General features: G+C 31.6%; 1 protein-coding gene across 1 annotated transcript in view; it reads right to left on the bottom strand.

Annotated features, from left to right (window-relative positions):
- LOC145242520 (protocadherin beta-2-like) overlaps positions 1-27,423 on the bottom strand; it is a 424,086-nt gene that overhangs the window by 27,113 nt on the left and 369,550 nt on the right. The window contains exon 3 of the mRNA XM_080105589.1: positions 18,834-18,978. Within this exon, the coding sequence (XP_079961715.1) occupies positions 18,834-18,978 (145 nt within the window). The remainder of the gene's footprint in view (positions 1-18,833; positions 18,979-27,423) is intronic.

Below are 27,423 nucleotides of genomic sequence, written 5' to 3'. Positions count from 1 at the left end.
TAAGTCTATCGAAATTTCTTTTTCTTATGAAACATAAGAGTTCAAATAAGAAAAATATATTTATTTTTTTAATTTAAATACACGTATTGAGCAAAAAATACCTTGAAGTTGAAATTAAAAAAATTATATAAATTTAATATTATTATGTTTTTTTTAAATAGCATTTTTTCGAATTAATATATACTATAATCAGTTGAACTGCCAAGAAAAAAAAACTTCCTAAAAATTAATTAATTTCTAAAAGATTAAAACGATTAAAATTCCATTATTTCAAAATGTTCTGTTACAACATAGATTTTTAATTAATTGTGTTTAAATTTTTTAAATATTAAGTTTTAAAATAAACATGACTCTTGTCAGCTATTTTATCGGCAGATTAAAACCAATTTGAAAATATTATTGCACAAATATTACGCATTTTGTAGCCCCCCACTCATATTTTGTTTGTCTCTTTTTATCGAACAAAATATGGAAGCCCCTAGGTAACCAAATGAACATTCAGTAAAACCGTATTTCATATTTAGTATACAAATGTTTATAATATTATTAATCGTTAAACTGTGTAAATCTTAAAACCTAACAAAATTATAACAAAGATTAATTATTAATTGCAGTTTGAAGAAGATAAACAAAGGTTTTGAAAAATCATTAAGTCGCTTCTGCTTTTCCATAGTTCGTATATTTAACACAAATTTGACGTCACGAAAACATGCGGTCCAATTTTCACAATCGTTTGGCAGACCCTATTTACACACAAATAAATACGGTGATACACAAATAAAAACAGTGACATAAAAATGATTTGACTCATAAATAAATACAAGGATACAGAAATAAATATAGTGATACACAAAAAATACAGTGATACACAAATAATACAAAGATACACAAATGAATACAAAAATACTTAAATAATACAAAGATACACAAAGAAATACAATGATACGCAAATAAATACAAAGATACACAAATGAATACAAAGATACACAAATGAATACAAAGATACACAATAAATACAAAGATACGCAAATAAATACAATGATACACAAATGAATACAAAGATACACAAATGAATACAAAGATACACAAAAAATACAAAGATACGCAAATAAATACAATGATACACAAATAATACAAAGATACACAAATAAATACAATGATACGGAAATAAATACAAATATACACAAATGAATACAATGATACACAAATAAATACAATGATACACAAATAAATACAAAGATACAGAAATAATACAAAGATACGGAAATAAATACAAAGATACATAAATAAATACAATGATACACAAATAATACAAAGATACACAAATGAATACAAAGATACACAAATAAATACAAAGATACACAAATAAATACAAAGATACACAAATAAATACAATGATACGCTAATAAATACAAAGATACACAAATAAATACAATGATACGCAAATAAATACAAAGATACACAAATAATACAAAGATACGCAAATAAATACAAAGATACGCAAATAAATACAAAGATACACAATAAATACAAAGATACACAAATAAATACAATGATACACAAATAAATACAATGATACACAAATAATACAAAGATACACAAATGAATACAAAGATACTCAAATAAATACAAAGATACACAAATAAATACAATGATACGCAAATAAATACAATGATACACAAATAATACAAAGATACACAAATAAATACAAAGATACGCAAATAAATACAAAGATACTCAAATAAATACAATGATACACAAATAAATACAAAGATACACAATAAATACAAAGATACACAAATAAATACAATGATACACAAATAAATACAATGATACACAAATAATACAAAGATACACAAATGAATACTAAGATACTCAAATAAATACAAAGATACACAAATAAATACAATGATACACAAATAAATACAAAGATACACAAATAAATACAAAGATACACAAATAAATAAAAAGATACGCAAATAAATACAAAGATACTCAAATAAATACAAAGATACGCAAATAAATACAAAGATACGCAAATAAATACAAAGATACGCAAATAAATACAAAGATACACAAATAAATACAATGATACACAAATAAATACAAAGATACACAAATAAATACAAAGATACACAAATAAATACAATGATACACAAATAAATACAATGATACACAAATAAATACAAAGATACACAAATAAATACAAAGATACGCAAATAAATACAAAGATACACAAATAAATACAAAGATACACAAATAAATACAATGATACACAAATAAATACAAAGATACACAAATAAATACAAAGATACACAAATAAATACAATGATACACAAATAAATACAATGATACACAAAAAATACAAAGATACGCAAATAAATACAAAGATACACAAATAAATACAATGATACACAAATAAATACAAAGATACACAAATAAATACAAAGATACACAAATAAATACAAAGATACACAAATAAATACAATGATACACAAATAAATACAATGATACACAGATAATACAAAGATACGCAAATAAATACAAAGATACGCAAATAAATACAAAGATACACAAATAAATACAAAGATACATAAATAAATACAATGATACACAAATAAATACAAAGATACACAAATAAATACAAAGATACACAAGTAAATACAAAGATACACAAATAAATACAATGATACGCAAATAATACAAAGATACGCAAATAAATACAAAGATACGCAAATAAATACAAAGATACACAAATAAATACAAAGATACATAAATAAATACAATGATACACAAATAAATACAAAGATACACAAATAAATACAAAGATACACAAGTAAATACAAAGATACACAAATAAATACAATGATACACAAATAAATACAATGATACACAAATAAATACAATGATACACAAATAAATACAAAGATAAGCAAATAAATACAAAGATACACAAATAATACAAAGATACTCAAATAAATACAATGATACGCAAATAAATACAAAGATACTCAAATAAATACAAAGATACTCAAATAAATAAAAAGATACTCAAATAAATACAAAGATTCTTAAATAAATACAAAGATACACAAATAAATACAAAGATACTCAAATAAATACAAAGATACTCAAATAAATACAATGATACTCAAATAAATACAAAGATACTCAAATAAATACAAAGATACACAAATAAATACAATGATACTCAAATAAATACAAAGATACTCAAATAAATACAAAGATACACAAATAAATACAATGATACTCAAATAAATACAAAGATACTCAAATAAATACAAAGATACACAAATAAATACAATGATACTCAAATAAATACAAAGATACTCAAATAAATACAAAGATACACAAATAAATACAAAGATACACAAATAAATACAAAGATACTCAAATAAATACAAAGATACGCAAATAAATACAAAGATACGCAAATAAATAAACAGATACTCAAATAAATACAAAGATACTCAAATAAATACAAAGATACTCAAATAAATACAAAGATACTCAAATAAATACAAAGATACTCAAATAAATACAATGATACTCAAATAAATACAAAGATACTCAAATAAATACAAAGATACACAAATAAATACAAAGATACTCAAATGAATACAAAGATACTCAAATAAATACAAAGATACACAAATAAATACAAAGATACTCAAATAAATAAAAAGATACGCAAATAAATACAAAGATACGCAAATAAATACAAAGATACACAAATAAATACAAAGATACTTAAATAAATACAAAGATACACAAATAAATACAAAGATACGCAAATAAATACAAAGATACACAAATAAATACAAAGATACGCAAATAAATACAAAGATACACTAATAAATACAAAGATACGCAAATAATACAAAGATACACAAATAAATACAAAGATACACAAATAAATAAAAAGATACTCAAATAAATACAAAGATACTCAAATAAATAAAAAGATACGCAAATAAATACAAAGATACGCAAATAAATAAAAAGATACACAAATAAATAAAAAGATACTCAAATAAATACAAAGATACTCAAATAAATAAAAAGATACGCAAATAAATACAAAGATACGCAAATAAATACAAAGATACACAAATAAATACAAAGATACTCAAATAAATACAAAGATAACAAATAAATACAAAGATAACAAATAAATACAAAGATACACAAATAAATACAATGATACGCAAATAAATACAATGATACACAAATAATACAAAGATACACAAATAAATACAATGATACACAAATAAATACAAAGATACACAAATAAATACAATGATACGCAAATAAATACAATGATACACAAATAAATACAATGATACGCAAATAAATTAAAAGATACTCAAATAAATACAAAGATACACAATAAATACAAAGATACACAAATAAATACAATGATACACAAATAAATACAATGATACACAAATAATACAAAGATACACAAATGAATACAAAGATACTCAAATAAATACAAAGATACACAAATAAATACAAAGATACACAAATAAATAAAAAGATACACAAATAAATACAAAGATACGCAAATAAATAAAAAGATACTCAAATAAATACAATGATACACAAATAATACAATGATACACAAAAAATACAAAGATACACAAATAAATACAAAGATACGCAAATAAATACAATGATACACAAATAAATACAAAGATACGCAAATAAATACAAAGATACTCAAATAAATACAAAGATACTCAAATAAATATAAAGATACTCAAATAAATACAAAGATATTCAAATAAATACAATGATACACAAATAAATACAAAGATACACAAATAAATACAAAGATACGCAAATAAATAAAAAGATACTCAAATAAATACAAAGATACGCAAATAATACAAAGATACGCAAATAAATACAAAGATACACAAATAAATACAATGATACGCAAATAAATACAATGATACACAAATAATACAAAGATACACAAATAAATACAATGATACACAAATAAATACAATGATACGCAAATAAATACAAAGATACACAAATAAATACAATGATACGCAAATAAATACAATGATACACAAATAAATACAATGATACACAAATAAATACAATGATACACAAATAATACAAAGATACACAAATAAATACAATGATACACAAATAATACAAAGATACACAAATAAATACAAAGATACACAAATAAATACTATGATACGCAAATAAATACAGAGATACACAAATAAATACAATTATACGCAAATAAATACAATGATACACAAATAAATACAAAGATACACAAATAAATACAAAGATACACAAATAAATACAAAGATACTCAAATAAATACAATGATACACAAATAATACAAAGATACACAAATGAATACAAAGATACTCAAATAAATACAAAGATACACAAATAAATACAATGATACACAAATAAATACAAAGATACACAAATAAATACAAAGATACACAAATAAATAAAAAGATACGCAAATAAATACAAAGATACGCAAATAAATAAAAAGATACTCAAATAAATACAATGATACACAAATAAATACAAAGATACTCAAATAAATACAAAGATACACAAATAAATACAAAGATACTCAAATAAATACAATGATACACAAATAATACAAAGATACACAAATGAATAAAAAGATACTCAAATAAATACAAAGATACACAAATAAATACAAAGATACAAAAATAAATACAAAGATACACAAATAAATACAAAGATACGCAAATAAATACAAAGATACGCAAATAAATACAAAGATACGCAAATAAATACAATGATACACAAATAAATACAAAGATACGCAAATAAATACAATGATACACAAATAAATACAAAGATACACAAATAAATACAAAGATACGCAAATAAATACAAAGATACGCAAATAAATACAAAGATACGCAAATAAATACAATGATACACAAATAATACAAAGATACACAAATAAATACAATGATACGCAAATCAATACAATGATACGCAAATAATACAAAAATACGCAAATAATACAAAGATACACAAATAATACAAAGATACACAAATAATACAAAGATACACAAATAAATACAATGATACGCAAATATATAGAGTGATACACTAATTAATGCAGTGGGACATAAATACCTCAAGTCAAAAGTAAATACATGAACACATAAATAAATTCAGTGACACACAAATAAGTTGTTTGACAGACAAATAAATGCAGTGATACACAAATAAATACGATGGTTCACACATAAATATAGCGATTCACAAATAAATACAGTGAAACACCAAGAATTACAGTAACATTAAAAGAAATACAGTGATACATATTCAGAAATATATTCACAGAAAAATCCGATACAGATACATACTCACAAAACTCTCTTACATACAAAATCCTTACGCACATTCACAGGAACATATTGTCAATCACAAAGAAAAATAGTGACACACACACACACGCACACACACACTGCAATGTAAACTAAATAAATACATGAAAAAACAATCACATAAAGATAGTTAAACACACTCATGCAAAAATATAGTAAGGAGAAAACATACATTTAAAGAAAGCAAGTTCCCGTTGAGCCACCTTCTTAACTAAACTACATTATCCTAGTTCTACCATTACCGATAATCACGGTGTGATCTCAACGGCTAATTGACACGTATTGACCCTTATTCCCGAGTAGACTTTGAGCCATCATAAGCGGTGACATCAACCACATTATATATATATATATATATATATATATATATATATATATATATATATATATATATGTGTGTGTGTGTGTACTAGCCGGGATGCCTGGCGTTGTCCGGGTATTTGGAGGTGTGTGTTGAGGAAATAAATAAATAAATAAATAAATAAATAAAAGTGGTAGTAGGCAGGCAGACCCGTACTAGAAAGGAGGAAAAGAAAGTAAAAAAAAAAACATGATGCATTAGCTGTTGCGCCCATCACCAAACCAGAAGTGACGTAGGTTTAAATTAAGGCTAGACAATCGAAAAGAGGCGATGACTTTCGAAAATATATGCAAAAAAAGAGACCCTGTAGAAAACTTGAGGGTGAAAGAATTAATGTTTTAATTAACTTTTCGATATTTGTCATCCGAAAGGCCGGCTTCAAAATGATACCAATCTCGTGAAAATCCATCGCCTTTGTCGAAAGTTTTAGGCAGACATACATACATACATACACACGCACTAACAAACAGGTGAGATTTATATAATAAATGATCATCAGAGAAGGATTAGAGCACTTTCGATGCAATTGAGGGGGTGGGAGAGAAGCGTATCGTTTGCAAAGCCAAAATTGTGGATAAAGTGTTACTTAGTATGACGAGTGTGTGTGATTGTTGTGTTTGAGATATCCCACTAATCATATACAGGAACACGTTTACTAATAGTTTAGACTTCATAAACTGCACCATCCTCAAGACTAAATCGTTTTGTCAAGAGACTCTGGCATGAGTATACTTTTTGCTACAAGTAAATCCTAACTAAATATTAAAAATCACATAGTATTCACAGCACAAATAAGATCTCCTCAGTATGGCCAACCCATAGTCTTTTACGAAAAATGGGTCACCTTCTTCAAGTGATGTTTCCTTAAGTAACAGCACAAAGCTGGATACTCAACCAGACAAGATGAATTCTTGTCCTGGAATTCAGTAATACCAAGAGATCGAAAAGAGAGATATACTACAACATTTTTAAATGTATAATGGGTGAGAGGAACATAATGTTTGAGGGGTAAAGGACAACGTTAATGGAATATTCGAATATCTACGTATCGCATACAGAAATCTTGTGTTGGCTCCAGTAAGGGAGCCCCTTTGATTTCTGAGAACTTCGACTGAAGTAAAATGGAACACGCAGAAAATACTGTCTGAAGATACCAGCTCCTGACTGAAAATACACCAGATTTTGATATTGTCTTCTTTCTATCCCTTTGCAAAACTCAATAATGTTCTGCAAAGCCAAAATAAAAAAAAACAACTTTCTTCTACAAAACAAAATTAAACATCATAAATTATATTATAAATAAATATTCGAAAATATAAAGAACTTAAAACATAAAAACTTTTTTTCCAAAATAACTGGATTCAATAAATAACCCGAAAAGGGTTGATATGCCGTAAAATGAAACAGGCAAATAAAACACCATAAATAAGTATTTGAAGATATAAAGAGCTCGATGCATACTTCTTTTTTAGTAAAATGACTGGAGTCGGCACTAGCTTTGTCGAAAAGAGTTCATATGCCTTAAGATGAAGCAACCAAACCAAACCAAATAATGTGAATAAATATTTGAATATATTAAAACTTGGATAAAAAAAGACGTTTACAAAAATGAATCGAACTAGCATTAAACAACTTGAAAAGGATTGATGTGCCGTAAAACAAACCAAACCAAACTTACAAAATGATAGTGACAAAGAAGAACATAGGTATGCGTGTGCGCGCACACACACGCGTACACGGAAAGCAGTCACACACTCAAAGACAAATATTGACAAACATACAAACACATAAAATGAATTGCGATGAAAAGAATTTGAATAAGGATTCAAATTCGATACACATTTTAGTGTGACAACAAAAAGTCGGCCATTAATACTTCGCTAAAATATGATAACTTTCCCTTCCATTACGGATGTACAAAAGAGCTGGAAATGTTACTCAGTTCGGCGTGCATTAATCATTTAAAAAATTGCTTCACACTGACAATGCGCTCCCGAGGTGGGCCTTCCCTAACGATGGCACCATTAGTGAAAAGAAAAACAGTGCAACAATGGAATCACCAGCTGAAGCAGCAGCAGCGGTAGTGGCATCCCGCTGTTTGCCAAATGAGAGACAAGAAATTCTTCAACCCATGCAAGAATTTGCTTTGCTCCCGACACGAGACACTTTTTCGGGGATAATTCTATGAAACGACAAGCCATCATCTCTAATAATTCTTCAGTTGTCTTTCATTCTTTTTTTTTTCTTTTTTCATAGTTTATTTCGTTTCCTACTTTTTTAAAACGTTCTTCTTCTTCTTCTTCTTCTTCTTCTTCTTCTTCTTTCCCTTGTTCTTTCTTTTTTTTTTTTACTTTGTTCTTTCTTCTTCTTTGGTCTTTTTTCTTTTTTCTTCTTCCTCTGTCTTTTACTTCTTCTTTCTTTTTTCTTTCTTTTTTCTACTTCCTGTTTATTCCTTCTTTTATTTTTCATTCTTTCTCCTTTTTTTTTTGTTCTTTGTTCTCAGCTTCCTTCTTTATCTTGTCCTGGATATGACCTTAAACTATATCCGATGGTGAGGCCTCAGCTTGTGGGCTTTGGGAAGTATGGAGCCACCCTTTAATTGCCATTGCTCCCGTGTCCACTCTGACCCGGAGTAGTAGTACCTGTTAGGGTCCCAACTATGCGTTAAATAGAAATCGACTTGAAAAAAAAAAAACAAATATATTCTATTAAAATTTTTTTTTTCAAATTCACTGTATTCAGCATTAAATAACCTGAAAAGAGTTGATGTGCCGTAAAACAAAAACAACAATCAACCAACAATCCTTCTTTATCTTCTAAGCTTGCTTTTATTTTTAAAAACCTCCCTCTTCCTCCTCTCCGTTCTCTTATTCTGCTTCTTCTTCACAGCTTTCTACTTATTATTCTTAACATTTCCCTTTCTTCTTCTTCTTCTTCTTCTTCTTCTTTTTCGTATTATTATTATTATTATTATTATTATTATTATTATTATTATTATTATTATTATTATTATTATTATGTCATTTTCCAATAACAAAATAAAGGTATTTTTTATACATACGTGCGATGTTTATATGAGTCTCCTTTTTATTCTTTTCATCGCGTTTCATACATGGTTGTCGATCGTTTCGTCTGTTTAACTAAGATGAATAAATCTCTTTTCATGCAGAAAGTAATACACAATGTGACGTCTGCTGAGTTTTCTTGAAGGTTTTATTCGGAGTCAATGGTGAGCGAGAGCGAGAGAGAGAGAGAGTAATATTATCTTAATAATTATTTATTTCTTAAAATTAACTTTCTTACTTTAAAAATGAGTGACGCAAACGGACAAACACATCGGTAACATTCACTGAAATCATTAGTATTCTACATCGGACAGACATCGAATTAGCATTTGCCATGTCTCGTTCTCATAGCTTCCCAAGAGAGACTGATCTGAAACCCGTAGTTTTCTCTACGCTCGACAACGTGAACTCATTCTTCATTGTCTCTCTATTTTTGTTTATGTCCCCTGCCTCAACCTTAGATCACTCGTCTTTCATCCAACTCTGGGAACGATTCTATTTTACAGATCTAGGCTATTCTGCACTCAATATGACCCTTGTCAAAATTCACACTAATTTAATCATTACTTTACTTCTTCACAGCTTTCTTCATTTTGTAAATTTTTCTATTTTTTCTTCTTCAAAGCTTCATTTTTCTCTTCACTTTTCTAAATTTTCTTTCTTTTTTTATATACTAACGAGTCACAATTTATCAAGACCCATAAGCCACACAAGCATATGTGTTAATGAATTTTTCAAGAGGACAGTAAACCAACAATGTGATGATTAGTAACACGAGTTGCGACTAGGCACAATCAGATTAATGAAGAGGACAGATCAATAAGAATTTGTTAGTATTAGACTTGAAAATAACTATGCTATAGTTAGCTGGGAAGCAGCTCCATAGTATTGTGTTCAACAGACGAATGCTTCTTGAAAAGAAGCTATTTTTATGAAAGTTACATGTAGTTCTATGTATAAAGAGGGGGAAAACATGTACAATGGTTGTAGTTAGACAAGTTCTTGTAATTTTTTTATAAGGGAAACTATAAATTGAATCTCAGTTAAGAACCTATCATGAAAATAAAAATAGAGTAGAGAAAGACTAACAACCTCTCTGCTATGAGAAATCGGCTGTCAGGAAGAGAAACAAACATTCTCCATTAGATTTTAACGTCATTTTTATACTATGAAAAAAACAGGGAAGGGTACTTTGAGTGGTACCTCCCCAGATGTGGTAACAGTATTTCATCTTAGGGCGTATTTCTGGTGCTACCAGATCAGGCTGTCTGAAGATATTGCCTTCCCGAGATGAAACGCACCTGACATTGATGCTTTTTGTTTATCTACTTCCTTTTGCAAAACCAAAAACAAAAACAACACACCACCTTCCCTCCTCCCTTTTCCTTCTTCCCATTTCCCTTTTATCTTTCTATCTCCCCCACTCCATGACTGGTTTCCTAACTTAAAATGTACCAAACGTTAATACTGTAACCCTTTTGTCTCTCCCATCGCAAAACTCATGTACTGCAAGGCAGGAAACAAAAACGATAAAATCCATTATAAAACAACAAAACCAAACACTACAAACTAACGACTGAAGAAACAAAGAGCTTAAAGAATAAAAACCTTCTACAAAATAACTGAATGCAACATGAATTCTATTTCCAAAATAACCGCATTCGACATTAAATAATCTGAAATCGGTTGATATGCCATAAAACAACTAAACCAAACTCTACAAATAAATATTTGAAAATATAAAGAACTTGAAGCATAAAAACTGTTTCCAAAATAACTAATATAACTCATATGCCGTAAAATAAAACGACCAAACCTAAGGCGTATTTGACTCTTACCCAGGTAGAAGATTGTGTCAGGAGTGAGATACTTTCTGGAGCGGTAGAATGATGCAACCATTTTACTAGTTACATTGGCAACAGATTTGAAGTAAGTTTTTCATTTGAGATCTAGAATGAAGATCAGTCGTAGAAGCTTCAAGGCGGGGGACTTCCTCAAGTTGATATTCATTAGTTTCATTCGGAACAAAATTAGAATCAAAGCATGCATGGTGGAAGGGAAGAAACTTGGTTATAGATGTATTAAAAGTAACGAACCAAGCTTTTCCCCATTGCACGTTGACAGAGAGAGAAGCAGAGAGCTCTTGATCATTAATGCTCTTCAGAGTGTTTCCAGAGAGGATTGTCATCTGCATGTACAAATGAACTCCGATAAGGAAGAGGGTTGGGCCCAGGATGGACCCCTGAGATATGCTAGCATTGATATGACTACTTTTATGAACCTATCAGAGAGAAAAGATTCAATGGTTGAGAAGACATTTCCAGATATTCCATAGCTAGTAATATTGCGAAGCAAACCTTTGTGCCAAACTCTATCAAAGACCTTTGATAAGTCCAGAGTTAGTGCTTTAGAGACGAAGCCTTTGTTAATAGATTCACTGATCCTATGTGATATTGCACATAGCACATCAGCAATTGCAAGACCAAATCCATATTGCTTGTCACCGAGTAGATTGTTTCTGCTAAGATGTTTGGTAACTTCTTGATTTATCACAAGTTCAACTAACTTGGAACACAGGACACTGATTGATTTGTACTGCTACACAGAAGACCAATTTCCAGCATTATTAAATACTGGGCAAATTGATACAGTTTTCTAAGATGTTCGAAAGCAGTTCAAATTTAAGAAACGATTGATCGGTTTTGGAAAATAGGAGCTAGTTCTGGTTGCAGGTTTTTAAGCACTGTGATTGGAATGATGTCAGGTCAATAGGTTTGCTGGCACCTGGATGGATGCTACATTTTAGAGACGTCATTACCGATTAAGTTAACTAGTATGGATTTTGACAAGGGTCACACTGAGTGCATGATAGCCCAGATCTGTAAGACAGAATCAATTCCAAGGTTGAATGAAAGATGAGTACCATAAAATTGTGGAAGTGGGCAACAGCTCAAGGGTGAGATAAAACAGAGTTAAACGATGGAATGACGTCACCTTTTTGAGCTGAAAGGAACAAATGTTTGCCAATCAGTCTCTCCATGGAAGCCGTACAAATGAAACACTACCAATAATGTAGACAACTTGATAATCTTAGCAGAATGTTACCTAAATGTTTTCTGTCCGTGTTTATTACTCATTCTAGTAAGTCAGAAAGTTAAGAAGTAAATAATTAGTTGTGGTAACATTAGTCTTTAATTCTTTCGTCAGTTATTTCCAAATAAAACCATTTATGAAAAACTCTCAGCGAATGTCTCCTTGGGTATTTATTTCTGCATAAAAAGAAGTTTGTTGTAAAACAACCACTAGACGAAACGGTGTCAAGGAAATGTAGCGACTATAACAGAAGTGGACAAAAGAGACCATGTATCCCCACAGGTATGTATTAATAGCTTTGATTTTTGTTATTGAAAATAATATGTAGATATATGAATGTCACTCCGAGTGTGTTTTACATCATAGAAGTCATTCATAGGCGATCCCGATTTCAAATGGTGGAAGTTGATGTAAATGTTTCTGGATTGAAATAGAAAATATACATCTATCCAGGACATTGTTATTCACAGAAACTCATGGGAATCAAAGGTCTGCTCAGCTACTCTTTATTTAATGGACTAGAATAGGATTCTGTCACGTCTTTTATAACCCATTTGTAGTGGTTTCGAGCAGTCCTAAAGGCAGCCTTGATTTCAGAGAATCAATTTCTTTTAAAACCATTGAAATAGTCTTTTCTGTAGTCAATATTAACGGCACATTTATGGGTGTACCAAGGCTGGCAGTTTGACTAAAATATCTTTGATGATGATGAACTCTCAATAACAACGATTAACCAATCAGTTATATCGGATATGATATAGGATACCTTTTTTTTTTAAATGGAATGCAGAGGAATTTCTGATATGAAAGCTATGAGACTAGCTTAGTCAACCATTGAGTATCGATACACTGTAAAAATGGACATCAGGGACTTCATTACATTTTGTTTCGAACTTAATTAATACAACTAAGTGATCAGAAGATATCAGTGGAAACAGAAGAGTGGATTAACACTGTTCAGGACAAGTTGTCAGAAAAAGATTAAGAACACTAGACAAATGTCAGTCAGCATTGAGGATATGAGTAGGTTTGCTAACAATTCATGTTAGATAATAAGCAAGGGAAAGCCGACAATAAGGATCCACGTTAGAATTTGGGGAATTGGGTTTAAGCTTTTTTCTTTAGAAAAATTCTTCTCGGGTTTCCTTTTCTTGGACGCTATGTTCTTTTTCTTTCAAACTTTGTTGTTGTCGTTGTTGTTGCTTTTGTTGTTGCTCTTCTTCTTCGTCTTCTTCTTTTAAGCTTTGTTGTTGTTGTTGTTGTTGCTAAAAGTATTTTGTATAGTTTTTATTTTATACTCATTTTCCCAAACTTACCGTGTTCAACAGAGAGTCTGGCGCCATTTTTAATTTTCTAATACATCGGTAAACACTGTATGTTGTCCGAGCTGAATAAACTTTATGTTTATATTACATCAAATAAAAACACTTAAAAATGATCCAGTTAGTAACTTATCTTGCCTTTGATAACATTTATTTGTTATATATTTGTTTCTTAACAACTTGTTCGAATCTATGTGTATAGTAATACAAACCCTTCTTCTTCTTCTCCTTCTTCTTCTTCTTCTTCCTAGCATTCTGTTCTTCTTTCTTCTATTTCTAAGGAATTGGGGATCTTCTTATTGGTTAATATTTCCAAGTTCAACAAGATACATCTGAAGAAAGTCGGAAGTTACATCGACCGAAACGTAGTGAAAATAGCACTCAAGATGAATAATCCAAACAATTCCTAATCTTTTCCTGGCAAATTTGTCTTGAACAGTGCTCATTCACTCATGTGTTTCCACCGGAATCTTCTGATCACTGAGTTGTCTCAGTTAAGATTGAAACAAAAAATGTATTAAAGACTCCAATATCTACTTCAATCGTAGAATTGATACTCAATATCTGACTGGAGCAGCCTCCCATCCTTGATATCAGAAACTCCTCGACGCTACATTAAGAAAAGTACCCTGTATCACATCGACATAACTGATTGATAATCGTTGATATTGAGAGCTTCATACCGTTGAAGATACGGGGTGTCCCAAAAGTCATTAAAGGGTTAAACATATTTGTCCTTTTAGTATTAATGATTATTTTCTTTTCTATTTCAGATTATTTTGCAGATAGTATTTTGCAAATTAATTATAGATAAGTATAACATTGAACAATGTATGTAAGTTGATAAATTGTTTTACCAAAATCAATTGTTTTGACTCAAAGAACTTATCGACGCCATTTTCATGTAAGGGATAGCCCAAGTCACAACACAATTCGAAACATTGTGTGCTGATTTGAAGACCAAGGAGTTGTACTTGATCTTCCGCGAGCTTAATCGAAGGAAAACATCAGGAACGATATGAGGGAGTTACATGGCAATCAAGAGATTCTGCAATCTGCCATCAATAATGTTTTGGAAAAAGCACAAATATGCGAAGCTGAAAATAGGCAATATTTAAAAGACATTATTTTTCATGAATAAAAATTGTTTGAATATTGTATTGTTTTTTACACTTCCGAATGTCTTAGGCAGATTGTGTAAAAATTACAGAAACATGCCATCAAAAATAAAGAATCTATTTAAGTTCGAAACCCTTCTGTGACTTTTTGGACAACCTGTATTTTAACAGAAATCAACATATAAAACATTTTTTATTTCCGTTATTATTTTTACAAACTCACGAATGGGTGTACGCCATCTACATAAGATGATCAAAACTTTCAGATGTACATCTCAAATAACACTTTCCTGGAACAATAGACAATCTTACACTAGTCGTCTCCAGGTATGAAAGCTGTAACAGAATTTTTTTTAATGTTTGATCTTGACATTTTTATGAGTGTTATTATTCTTATTTTGTAATGCTTGTCTCATGGAAAAATAATGTTGAAAAAAAAAAATAGAAAGTAACCCCTAAGCAATGCTACCCATGAAATCGTTAATAAATTTTTTTTCAATCCAACCGTATTTTCTACAAATCAAAGGTTCTTATCCAAAATTCCTCCAACATTAAGCCCCCCCCCCAAAAAAAAAGAAAGTGTATATGATCTACGTACCCAGGACAAAATGCAAATATCATATTCCAAATATCACGTAAATTGATTAAGTAATTTGATTTTTATAAAACAAAATAATTTAAAGTAATTAATGGGAATTTGTAGACATTAAATGACAAAGTTCTCTCTGATTCTCTCTCCTCTGATTCTTGTGCACGTCATAGAATGAGGAAAGAGGTGTCTGGTTAATTTTATTGTATCTAAAACCAAGCTTCTACCTTTAAATTATCAACACTTTGATCCCCATCTGGCATCAATTGAAATGAATGGCTCTCGTCTTGAGGAGGCTGCATGTTTTGACGAGCTTCTGGGCTTGACTCTAATCCAGATCTTAAATGGAACATATACATCAAATCCGTTGCCAAGGTAGCTGGAAAAATGGTGGGATCCTTCTACCTCTCCAGTAGATATCTCACTGGACAGGGGTTGCTAGAAGCAGCTTATCCTGCCTTTATAGAGTTTAAAATAGACTTTGTGAATTTATAAAAGTGCACTTTGAAGATAAATAAATTTAAAATTGAATCTTGTACTTTTATTTTTAAAGACTATAGTAAAAACATTTTGTTTAACAATTTTCATGCCTTGGAGGAAATGCTTTTCTAACTTGTATCTTATCTTTTTAAGATTATATTTTAAAACTCTCCTTCTCTCTATTTCAGATTGTATTTCTCCTCACACAACAACTCATTTTTGCAACCCCCTCTTTGTATTATTATAGGTTTGAATATTCTCTTTGTTTCAGTTTGTATTTCTCCTCACATCACAACTCATTTCTGCAACCCCTTCTTTGTAATACAGGTCTGAATAATGAGAAAATCTGAATTTTTTTTAACAAAAATTTTAAAATAACTTTTTTAGATTACATTTTTTAAAAATTCTTTCAGAATAGAAAATCTTTAAAATTTAATAAGGAACATATTTTATGTAAGTTTCATTAACAAATATTCAGTACATAATGAGAAAAATAGTGATGAAAATTTCAAAAAGACTGTATAACTGGTTACGGTCAATAGTAGTCCTCGCCAGCGAAAGTCTTTGTTATTCTATTATTATTATTTAAAATATTTTGAGTCCTGGTCTTTCGCACGAAGACTAATAAATCAACAATCTTACATTTAAAGGTGATAAAAATCGTGCATGAAAATTGATGAGCCTCCTTGGTCTTCTGGTAAAACACCAGGCTGCTTATTGAGCCACGACGAGTTCGAGTCTCATCAACAAACTTAACTATACTGACGCGAAGTGATACTTCGAAACATGCATGTTTATGGATGACTTAATTTTATGCACGTAAAAATATTTAAATAATAAATTAATAATTACAAATAATACATCCCAAAATGTGGGTCGACTACAAGATAAACAAAGGCCAGATAATTTCTCTCTCTTTAAAAGCACTCAGGGAGTGAAAATAAAGAAGAAAAAATACCACACAGTTGCTTATAAAAAAATAAATAAATAAACAATCTTATCATTCAAACACTATCGTGTTTGAATATATGGTTAAGTGGCAGTTTTAGTCATTTAGAAGTGCTCTAAAACTTCACTGCTCACTCATTTTTCGACCAAATTTCAAACAATTATTACAGTTTATAGATCACCTTCTCAGCTATATTGTGAAAAAATATTCGTTCAATAAAACAAAACTTATGACTTTTCTTGTGTTCAAAATTGTAAAAATATGTTATAAGGTAAGCAACACTTTTTATGACTGATTTCCGGAGCAACCACTCCGCTTCAACGACTGCTGTTGCTATTAATTCACTGCTGTCTCGAAAAAAGAAGTAACAAGCGAAACAGAGAGAATGAAAACATGAAAGGGAGATAATTGGGAGATTTTATTGAAAGCAGACGAGTGCCATACATTGTTATTACATATATGTTTATGGGGACAAAAAAATAAGACTGAAATTAAACAAAGAACAAGTAAATATATTGTAAGCCTGGAAAAATCATGAATTACAATAGAAAAATGCAAAAAAAAAGTAATATGGTTAAGCTTTAATATGGAAAAGTAAAGGACTAGTTATTAAAACTGGAAAAGAAAAGGACAAGATATTCTACTACAGAATATAAGTAATTTATAACTTAAAATATTGCAGTATTAAATTTTTAATTCATGACATTATATAATGAATTCTTAATGCTCCAATATTTTAAATTATAAATTTATTATATTTTTTATTAGAATATCCTGTCATTTTCTTTTCCAATTTTAACCAGTTTTAACAACTAGTCCTTTCCTTTTTCATGTTTAAACTTAACCATATTACTTTTCATGCTCGCATTTTTCTATTTTAATGTATGTATATATATATATATATATATATATATATATATATATATATATGTGTGTGTGTGTGTGTGTGTGTGTGTGTGTGTGTGTGTGTGTATATTTATGCGTGTATAACAGAAATAAACATGATCTATCAAATTAATACTTAATGCAAGTTACATCAATTGGGGATGTCTGAATCTGTGTGGCGGCTTAATATATATGTTCGCTTATAAGAACATAAATGCACCTTTTTCTACCTCTTTCCACATAGCTGCATAAGCAAAGAGATTCAGATTTCAGTAAAAGATGACTTGTGCCTTGGGTTCAAAACTTATGACTAGCAGAACAGTTTTCTCCACACTGACGATTCCCGAAAAAGAGTGAAACATATGTTTGTAGATAATAATTAAATACTTATTGTAAGATTAATATTGCTGTATTGCAGAAAGGATTGTGAATTTTTTTTAATGCTCCAATGAGTGCCAGTTTTGGGAAAGCGACCCTCTACTTTGCAATTTTTTCCCCTCAGACCCCACATTCGCTAATACTAATAGCTAAACCTACCTGGTCTTTTTCGTGCTGGTGTAGATTCTACCTCACTCCAGCCATCTCCACTGTCAGTGTAATAAGTGGAAGTATCCCATTGGTTCTTTGGTATCATAGGTTTCTTTTCTTCAAGATCTTTGTTGTCAAGAATTTCTGGGATTTCCTGAAAAAGAGGATTGTAATATTAAACATTTGAATTCATATACTTTTTTACATAGTACAAGTGGAAAGAACACGGACGATAGGGCATCTGTGCAATAACACACTAACACAGAGTTGAGACATTTTAAAGAATAGTATCTACATACACAAACACTAGGAGAAAGATACTATTTGATATGAATAAATGTATTTGTTAATTAAATAATTTTTCTAAGCATTCTTTTTAAAAAGATCAGAGTAAGTAAATATATTTTGCAGAAAACAATTGCTTGATTTGAATAATAAGTAAAATGTGAATTAAAGTCTTATTGAAATGGAAAACAGTAGGAATTAATAATAATGAATAAAAACTGAAAGGAAGCTATTATTTTATATAATTAAATGAATTTTACAATTAAATAAACTTTTCTAAGAAGTATGTATAAGAAAAAAGCGTATAAGCTTAAGATAATGCCAACTGTTTTTCTACAGTAACTAACCTTCTTATTAGTATGGACTGGTGCGTCAGAAATACAGAACTCAACTAATTGCTATTATGATAAATATGAAATCCTCCCTCTTTCATTAAGTAAAGAAACTACCTAAGCATGTATAGATTACGCACAATAGTAGAAAAATAAAATAGTGTGTAATATCGTATAAAGTTTCAGCCCCGAACAAAAAAGTTTAGAAGGCGTTTGTTATGTATATTTTATAAATATCCTCGAACAGAACATTGTCGATATTTCCATATTATTTGTAATTTAGAAACGAAAGTTAAAGAAGCCTTTTTCATAACTGAGTACTTACTGATTTGTATAGTGATCAAGCAATATCATATGATGTTTTGGATCGAAGAATGACGACTTTTTATATGGAGAAGCGTATTGGTCATCAATATATGTGAATTTGAAGGGAACTAGTTTAGGATGGAAGTTCATATATCAATAAACGACTAAGCAATTTTATATCTAGCTTGTATTTACATAGACATACTGGTTAAGGAAAAAAGTTAAAATCTGACTTATGTATGTATGTATGTTTATTATGTTTTTCGTGGGGTGAATGGTACATCTTAGTCATGGTAAAAAGAGTACATTTAAGAAAAGGAAAACTGATGAAAAAGCGAGCTCTCTCTGATGATAATCGGACGGTTACTGCCACCAGTTTAAGCTAACAGGGCAGGTAAGGGTTTTTTTGGTTTTGCGAAGTCAACCTATCTTAAAGAAGGTAAACTTTTACTAAAGGCCTGAGCGTCTGGTATGGACCAATCCTTTCATTCAATGTGCCTTATCTCACTCGAAAAGTGGATTGCGTATTGTGCATACTCAATCTGACAATGATTGTCTTCACAGCATTTTACACTGCCGCCGTGGAGATCATGGTCCAGTTTCTACTCTCGAATGAAAACTATACCCATGCTCCCCACAATCCATCCTTCTTCAACAAAACCTCTAGCGGTTTGAACATGTAGTTCATCAACCAAAGGTAGAGCTCATTCACAAGGTCCCCCCCTCTCTACCTGGCTGTCACAAACATGTCGGTGGGCAGTTGAAGATCTGGGCAACAACAATTAAAAAAAAGATCTGGCAGTACTATCAGGCCCACAAGTAGTTTGTCTCCAGTGTTTCACAAGAAACACTAGACTAGCTGAAAACATTATCAATAATTTTCCACACTCTTTATCTGTGCCTAAACCTAAACATAGATTCCATGATCAAAGCTTCTTTCTTAGAACTGCACGCCTGTGGAATTGTCTTCCGTTTTCCTGCTTTTCAGCTGTCTATAATATGGTTGTCTTCAAGTCCAACGTGAACAAGTTTCTGATGAGCCGTTCGACTTAAGTTAACAGATTTACCAAACTTCCATTACTATTGATTACTATATTGTCCTTTTGACTACTCTACACTCTTTAACCCTTATACTTGAGTGGGCTATCAGCCTTGATAAGTGGTGACGCCTATGTAAACAAAAAAAGTGTTAGAATCGGTCGTTGTTAGCTATTTTCTGCGACTTGGCTTAGAATCAACAAAACTAGACTGCGATGGCTCGTGCTCAGGTGGAAGCCATCTCAATCTGGCAAGTACAAATAAATAATAATCAATTTCAATGTAAAGAAAGTCACGCGCATGTACCTTCCAGAGTTTCTGTTTTTTTATTGTGTGTGTATTGTGTTCTTGATATAAAGAGTAAAAGACCGGAAAAATCTCTGAAAGGTGGTTACGTTCGAAACTGGGTAGACTGTGACCATATGTTTATTAAAAAAAAAATCAAATTATTTGCTTTTAACGTTATCATATGTAAATTAAGAGTTGATGGCAACCTTCTGTCTAATAAGACAATCGCATCCTACATCTAGTCTGTTGCACTGCAGCATCTGAATGGCTATACAGTTCGAAGCTGGAATTGATCACTGGATGCAGGCCTGTGCAGGTGATAAGGAGACCTAGGTTTGTCTAGTTATCAGGGCCCCCCTCTCTGCGTTGCAGACAAAGTCTGACATAAAAGCAAGCCAATACAGTTAGAGCCAGTGCAACTAAAAGAATTGCTGGAAAAGTGTTGCAGTGCTACACCATCCAACTATCACGACTCTGAACTGGATTTTTTGTCGGGATTTATTACTTTAGCCTTTGCCTTTCCCAAGGCATCCACAAGGTAGTGGAGCGATTTGCACATATATGGCGAAAATTTGAAAATATTTCCAATTTTTACGATAATAACAGACATCCCCATTGTAATTATGGTTGTATCTAAATGAAAGCGAAGTCAAGACTGTCGTAGGCAAAAAAAAAAAAAAAAAAAAAAAACAAAAAACTAGCATTTATCACATGTTTAATTAAAAGTTCTTTTAAAAATATTTCCCTTTAAAAATTAAACACAAAGAAAGATTTTACTTGATACACCGATTACGAAAAGAACCAGCGATATCGTGTGAAATGTTCGTTTACATTTCTTGTTCTTTTCCTAATGAATTCAAGAGACCGTTTGAGTGTTCCAACATATCGCTTTAGTTATAATAATGTTCTTTATAACATCTTGAGTAAAAAAGAAAAAAAAAACATTGCTCTCGTGTGGGGGCAAGTAAATACACTTTCAGTTGCAAGGTAGTTTATCTATGGAAATCACCTTAGACAAGACATGATGCCTCTTGATGTAAGGAGCTAAATTAAAAAAAGTACTACTTCTAGATAACAACAAGCTAGTGATAAGTGGGAGTTGGATAATTTTCGATCCCAAAAAACAATTCTTTCCTCTTTGTGAGAAACATCGCTCAGGGAACGACTCCGACTATATTGGCTTGTTTTTCAGTCAGAGAGAGAGAGAGAGAGAGAGAGAGAGAGAGAGAGAGAGAAAGAGAGAGAGATACCCTGGTAGCTTGAAAAACCTAAATTGATAGTTTCCAAAAAAGCAATTCTTCCCCCTTTGTCAGAAACATCGCCCAGGGAACGACTCCGACTATATTGGCTTGTTTTTCTGTCAGAGAGAGAGAGAGAGAGAGAGAGAGAGAGAGAGAGAGAGAGAGAGAGAGAGAGAGAGAGAGACCCTGGTAGCTTGACAAACCTAAATTGATAGTTTCCAAAAAAGCAAGTCAGAAACATCGCTCATGGAATGTGAGGACTAAAGGACAAAATAAGGGAAACTATATGCTGTCGAGAGTAACCCCAAGTCTCTCCTCAATTATTTCGTTTTTCTGATAAATTAAAAATTATTTACTAATGTTCGTTTGCGTATATTAAGAAATAAAAATACTTTTTTTTAATGGTGTCTCTTTTGAAAAGGGAATTGAGGACGCTGAAATCGTACAAGAACCAATCCTCTTATTAGAGATAATGTATCAAATAATATCTGTTGTCATTTATTCTGAATTTCCCTCATCTTTTTTCTATATATAGTGTTGACATCTTTTGCTTTTTTTACAAAAAAAAAAAAAATGAGATCTCTCAAATATTTATGGTAATGCAAAACACGAAATCAGAAGAGAGAAAAACGAAAACCGAAAAGATAAAAATAAAAAATAATAAAAAATGGCTAATGGTGCAAGACTAACTGTCAAAATATCATTTCTTGCCTGAAAGTGAGATCTCTCGTTTATTTTATTTTATTTTTTTTTATCTCTTCCTTTAACGTTGTTTCTTTTTGCTGTTCTTTTATTCACTCGTACGATTTTGACATTAATGGTTTTTAGTGATCAGAAGATATGATAAATATACGATATTAAGAAGACAACTTCAAGCTGAGTTCGGTGGAGAAGAATCGGGATGGTATGACAGCTGAACATAAGAAGATGTGTTAAATCGTGGGTGCGACAAACTGCTCTTGTCTGTTTCCCTTCCTATCTCACAATTGAGATGATTGGTGAATATTCTCATTTACTCGAGCCAATCAAAAATATACACAGAATATTGCAACATGAGCTTGCCTGTTTTTTCCACATCCAACAATTAAAAAATAATGGTGAATAGGAATGGGGAAGAGGCAATATGTGAATGCTCTGACGAATTGCCGACATTTGTGCCCCCACGACGTAGACACCCCCCACAAACCTGACAGGCAGCTAAATCCCACCTCCACACAATAGAGATCCCTAGATGTAAAAGATCTTTCTACTCCAGTAGTTTCTTACTCAGAACCGCTAAACTCTGGAATTCCATTCCAGGTGCCTGCTTCCCCAACTGTACTGACATGCAGAAGTTCAAGTGTAACGTGAACCGACATCCTGCTGCCCAAATCCCAGCATAGTACCCCAGTAGTTATTGCCCCTGATAGTAGCCCCCTACACCAAAGTGGCAATTTGCCTTGTTTGGGGAGAAAATGTAAAAAAAAAAAAAAAAAAAAAATTACTCAAACCGAACCAAAATATGTAGAGTTTGACAAGGAGCAATATATACCTTGTGCTGTTTCTTATTTTATTTTTCTAAGACACACATACACACATTAAAATTTATAAATTCATTTGCACGGAAATTACAGCGTTCACCCACAGCCCACACCAAACCTCTTGCGTAAAAAAGCAGGACGTTTGAGAAATGGCCGACGTAGCTGAAAGCACATTTTTTTTGTAAAAAATATGAATTTTTGACCAATCAGGGCTCGATTTAAAAAAAAAAAAAACAAGCTTATTTTTGCAAGCCTCTGGGATCCACTAAAGAAATACAAAAGGCACGGAGAACTTCTCCCGCCAGAGAGAGATAACCGACACCAACAGCAACGCACGCTGAGTTAAATTCAATAACTGAATAGACAGCTTTTCTCGCACGTCAAAGAACATTACTTGCTTCTCTCTTTCTCTCACTTTGCCACAACAGAAAGCAGGACTTTTCCTCTCTTACTTTCAAGTCTTCACCTTCTTCCCCTCTTCCTTATTTCCTACCGACTGCCACGTTGGCGCACACTAAAACCTAATTTCTTTTCTTTTAACGAAAATAAACAAAAGTTTATTTTACATTATTTGGTAGTGTATTTTTTTTATCTATTTATTTCAGTGGATTTATGCAAGTCCCCAACAACCTCTACTATTATATAAAAGGAACTGTGTGTATGTCTGTGTGCATGTGTATGTGTACGTGCGTATGTGTGTATGTGTTTATGTGTGTGTGAATGTGTATGTGTACGTACGTATGTGTGTATGTGTGCATGTGTATGTGTGTATGCGTTTATTTGTGTGTGAATGTGTATGTGTACGTACGTATGCGTATATGTGTGTGTGTGCATGTGTGCATGTGTATGTGTACGTGTGCATGTTTGCATGTGTATAAATGTGTGTGCATGTATGTATGTGTATGTGTACGTGTTTATGTGTGTGTATGTGTTTATGTATGAGTTCGTTCCCTATGGACTCAGAAACAGCTAAGCTGTTTTTATTTTTAAATTTCACACGAAGGTACTTGATGTGTAAGCGAATGTTCTTTTTGTATCGGAATGCGTCTGATAAGTATCGAAACTCGATAATTGACAAAAAAACAAGCCTATTAAAGAAGGAAATCTGATTTTAGCCAAAGTTAAACATTATACAACCTAACATCACAAGTGAATTTGAGAAGTTTTATCACCGCACAAGCAGAAAGGCCCAGCCTATAAAATTAACTGTGGATTATTTTATAAGACGGGGGCGCGTTCTAAATGAATGTTTGGTTTTAGAGCACACTTGAATCATGATACTTGACTTTTGTACGTATAACTTTAATAAAAATGATTATGTAAAAATAATTTCATAAAATCAACAGTTGGTTCTTTGATAAGACAGGTGTGCGTTCGAAATGAATGTTTCTGTTTCGAGCACAATTGAACCACGATACTTGACTTTTGCAGTTGAAACTTTAAGGGGAGCTATTATTCACAAATAACATCCTCCAGGCTCGTCTATAATATAAATCTCACCTGTCTGTTTAAATGTATGTATGTATGTATGTATGTATGTTGTTGTCAGGTCATGTCATATGCTACTGGTACCATGTAACCCAGTACTACCTGCCTCATGGTCGGGTCACCGGTGACTAAACTGGTTCCCCCACCAGACTTGTTTGGTGAGGAGGGCGGCTAGTCTCCCTGAAGGATTAAAAACAAGACCTTTCAAAGGGCGAATGAACCCTTTTTCTAGGTCAACGGTCAACTAGCACCGTGCATATTTTTGTGTGTGTATGTGTGTGTATATGTGTGTTGGGATGAAGAGGCCTTTCGTAAGCCAGGCAACCTTTCAAGGAGAAGCAAATCTCTGATATAAAATACCATAAAACGGGAGACCAGTACCCGCATTAAGCTGGTCTGCAGTTTAATTTGTTGCTGGCTATCTTGCTCTTGCTTGTTGCTGGATCTCAACATTTTGAACCAAGAGAGAGACTTAGCTGTCGTACAAAGCTAAGATTCTGTAACATCATCTTTGTATAGATACTCCATCAGGCATTTGGGCTCATGGACATTAAGTATCTGAGGGATTGGCACTCGTCTGAAAAGACGTTGCAATCATCATATATGTGTGTGTATATGTCTAAAACCTTCGACAGTGGCGAGGGTTTTCATGAGTATCGTTTTGAAGATCTACCCTTAGGACGAAAATATCGAAAATTGTCTAAAAACATTAATTCCTTTACTCTCAACTGGGCACTTTTCTACAGTGAGAGGGTCACTTTTTTCGCCGATATTTTCGAAAGTCATCCCTTCTTTTCAATTCAGTAGCCTTAATTTAAACCTACGTCACTTCCGCTTTGGCGATAGGCGCAACAGCAAAGACGTCACCTCTATTTTTTTTTTTTGTTTCACGCTCTTTTCCTCCTTCATGGTATGGGTTCGAGCCTGCCTGCCTACTACCACTTTGTTTTTATTTTTTGGTCAACACACACCTCAAACACCGCAAGTAACAAACAGTCACTCGCATGTAAGTGTGACACACAAAATATATAAATAACCCTCACGCTATCGTATTAATATATAGATTACGGCTAGTTAGAGCTATTAAAGCAGAATTTGATTTCTAAACAAAACTCAATCCCGGGACTAAGTGTTATTAAAGTCTATAGAGAAAAAGGTTGATGAGAAAAGCATTGGGTAACTCACATTTAATATAATAATAGATATATACGTATGGCTCCTTTGTAATGAGTATTATAAAGCTAGAAACATCTTCACAGACACTATATATATATATATATATATATATATATATATATATATATATATAATTATTGACAGAAGTCATCCCTGGTTAGGATCTAATCCATTCGGCTTACGTTAATCGCGAGAAATGCTGTTGAATTTAAACGTTTATTTTGTTAAATGCTTTTTAATGTCTGCCAGACTGATCTACTCATTATATGATGATCTGCCCATAACAGCTAAATTCAACTGAAAGTGCTCAATGATAATAAACGAGTTTCTTAAAAGGGCTGACATGATTATTTACTATAATAATTATTAAATACTTACAAACACTAGTGTTTCATCTTTTCAAGAATCATCAGTGCAGGGTGTCACGATTAACACCAGTCGATAGATTCGAACCCAGTGACAGAAGTCATCCCTGCCTTCATTAGGAATGATGCTGTTTATTTCCAAACTTTAGACTGATGACCCCAACCATTACTTCAGTTTCTTTTTTTTTTTTTTGCGAAGAGGGAGAGGCAAACAGTTTTTTTTCTTCATGCCCAACAGTTCCTTCCATGGCACTCAGCTATAGCAACTGAACAGACAGTGGCCATCTGCGCTTCATAATGTTGGAAGCCTTCTTCCCTGGGATGTTCCCCCGACACTACTCCTAGAAATGTGTTCTGCTAAGCTGAGTCGGTCTGGAAAAAGAAATAATGGATCTTAGATGTTTTGTTTTTTTTTAAATTTTTCCATTCGTTGTCTCTCCCCCCCCTCCCTGTCGAATCAGTCTATAACATCAACCCAACCAATGCGCGTAATTTCATTGAATAGCTGCGGATAATCCTATCAAGCGATTGCCTTTCCTGACAATCTGCTTTCCATAGGG

The sequence above is a fragment of the Euprymna scolopes genome, chromosome 21 (genome assembly GCF_053919585.1).
Source record: "Euprymna scolopes isolate OS-2025 chromosome 21, ASM5391958v1, whole genome shotgun sequence".
Classification (NCBI taxonomy): domain Eukaryota; kingdom Metazoa; phylum Mollusca; class Cephalopoda; order Sepiida; family Sepiolidae; genus Euprymna; species Euprymna scolopes.
This window is presented reverse-complemented; position numbering and strand designations above follow the sequence as displayed.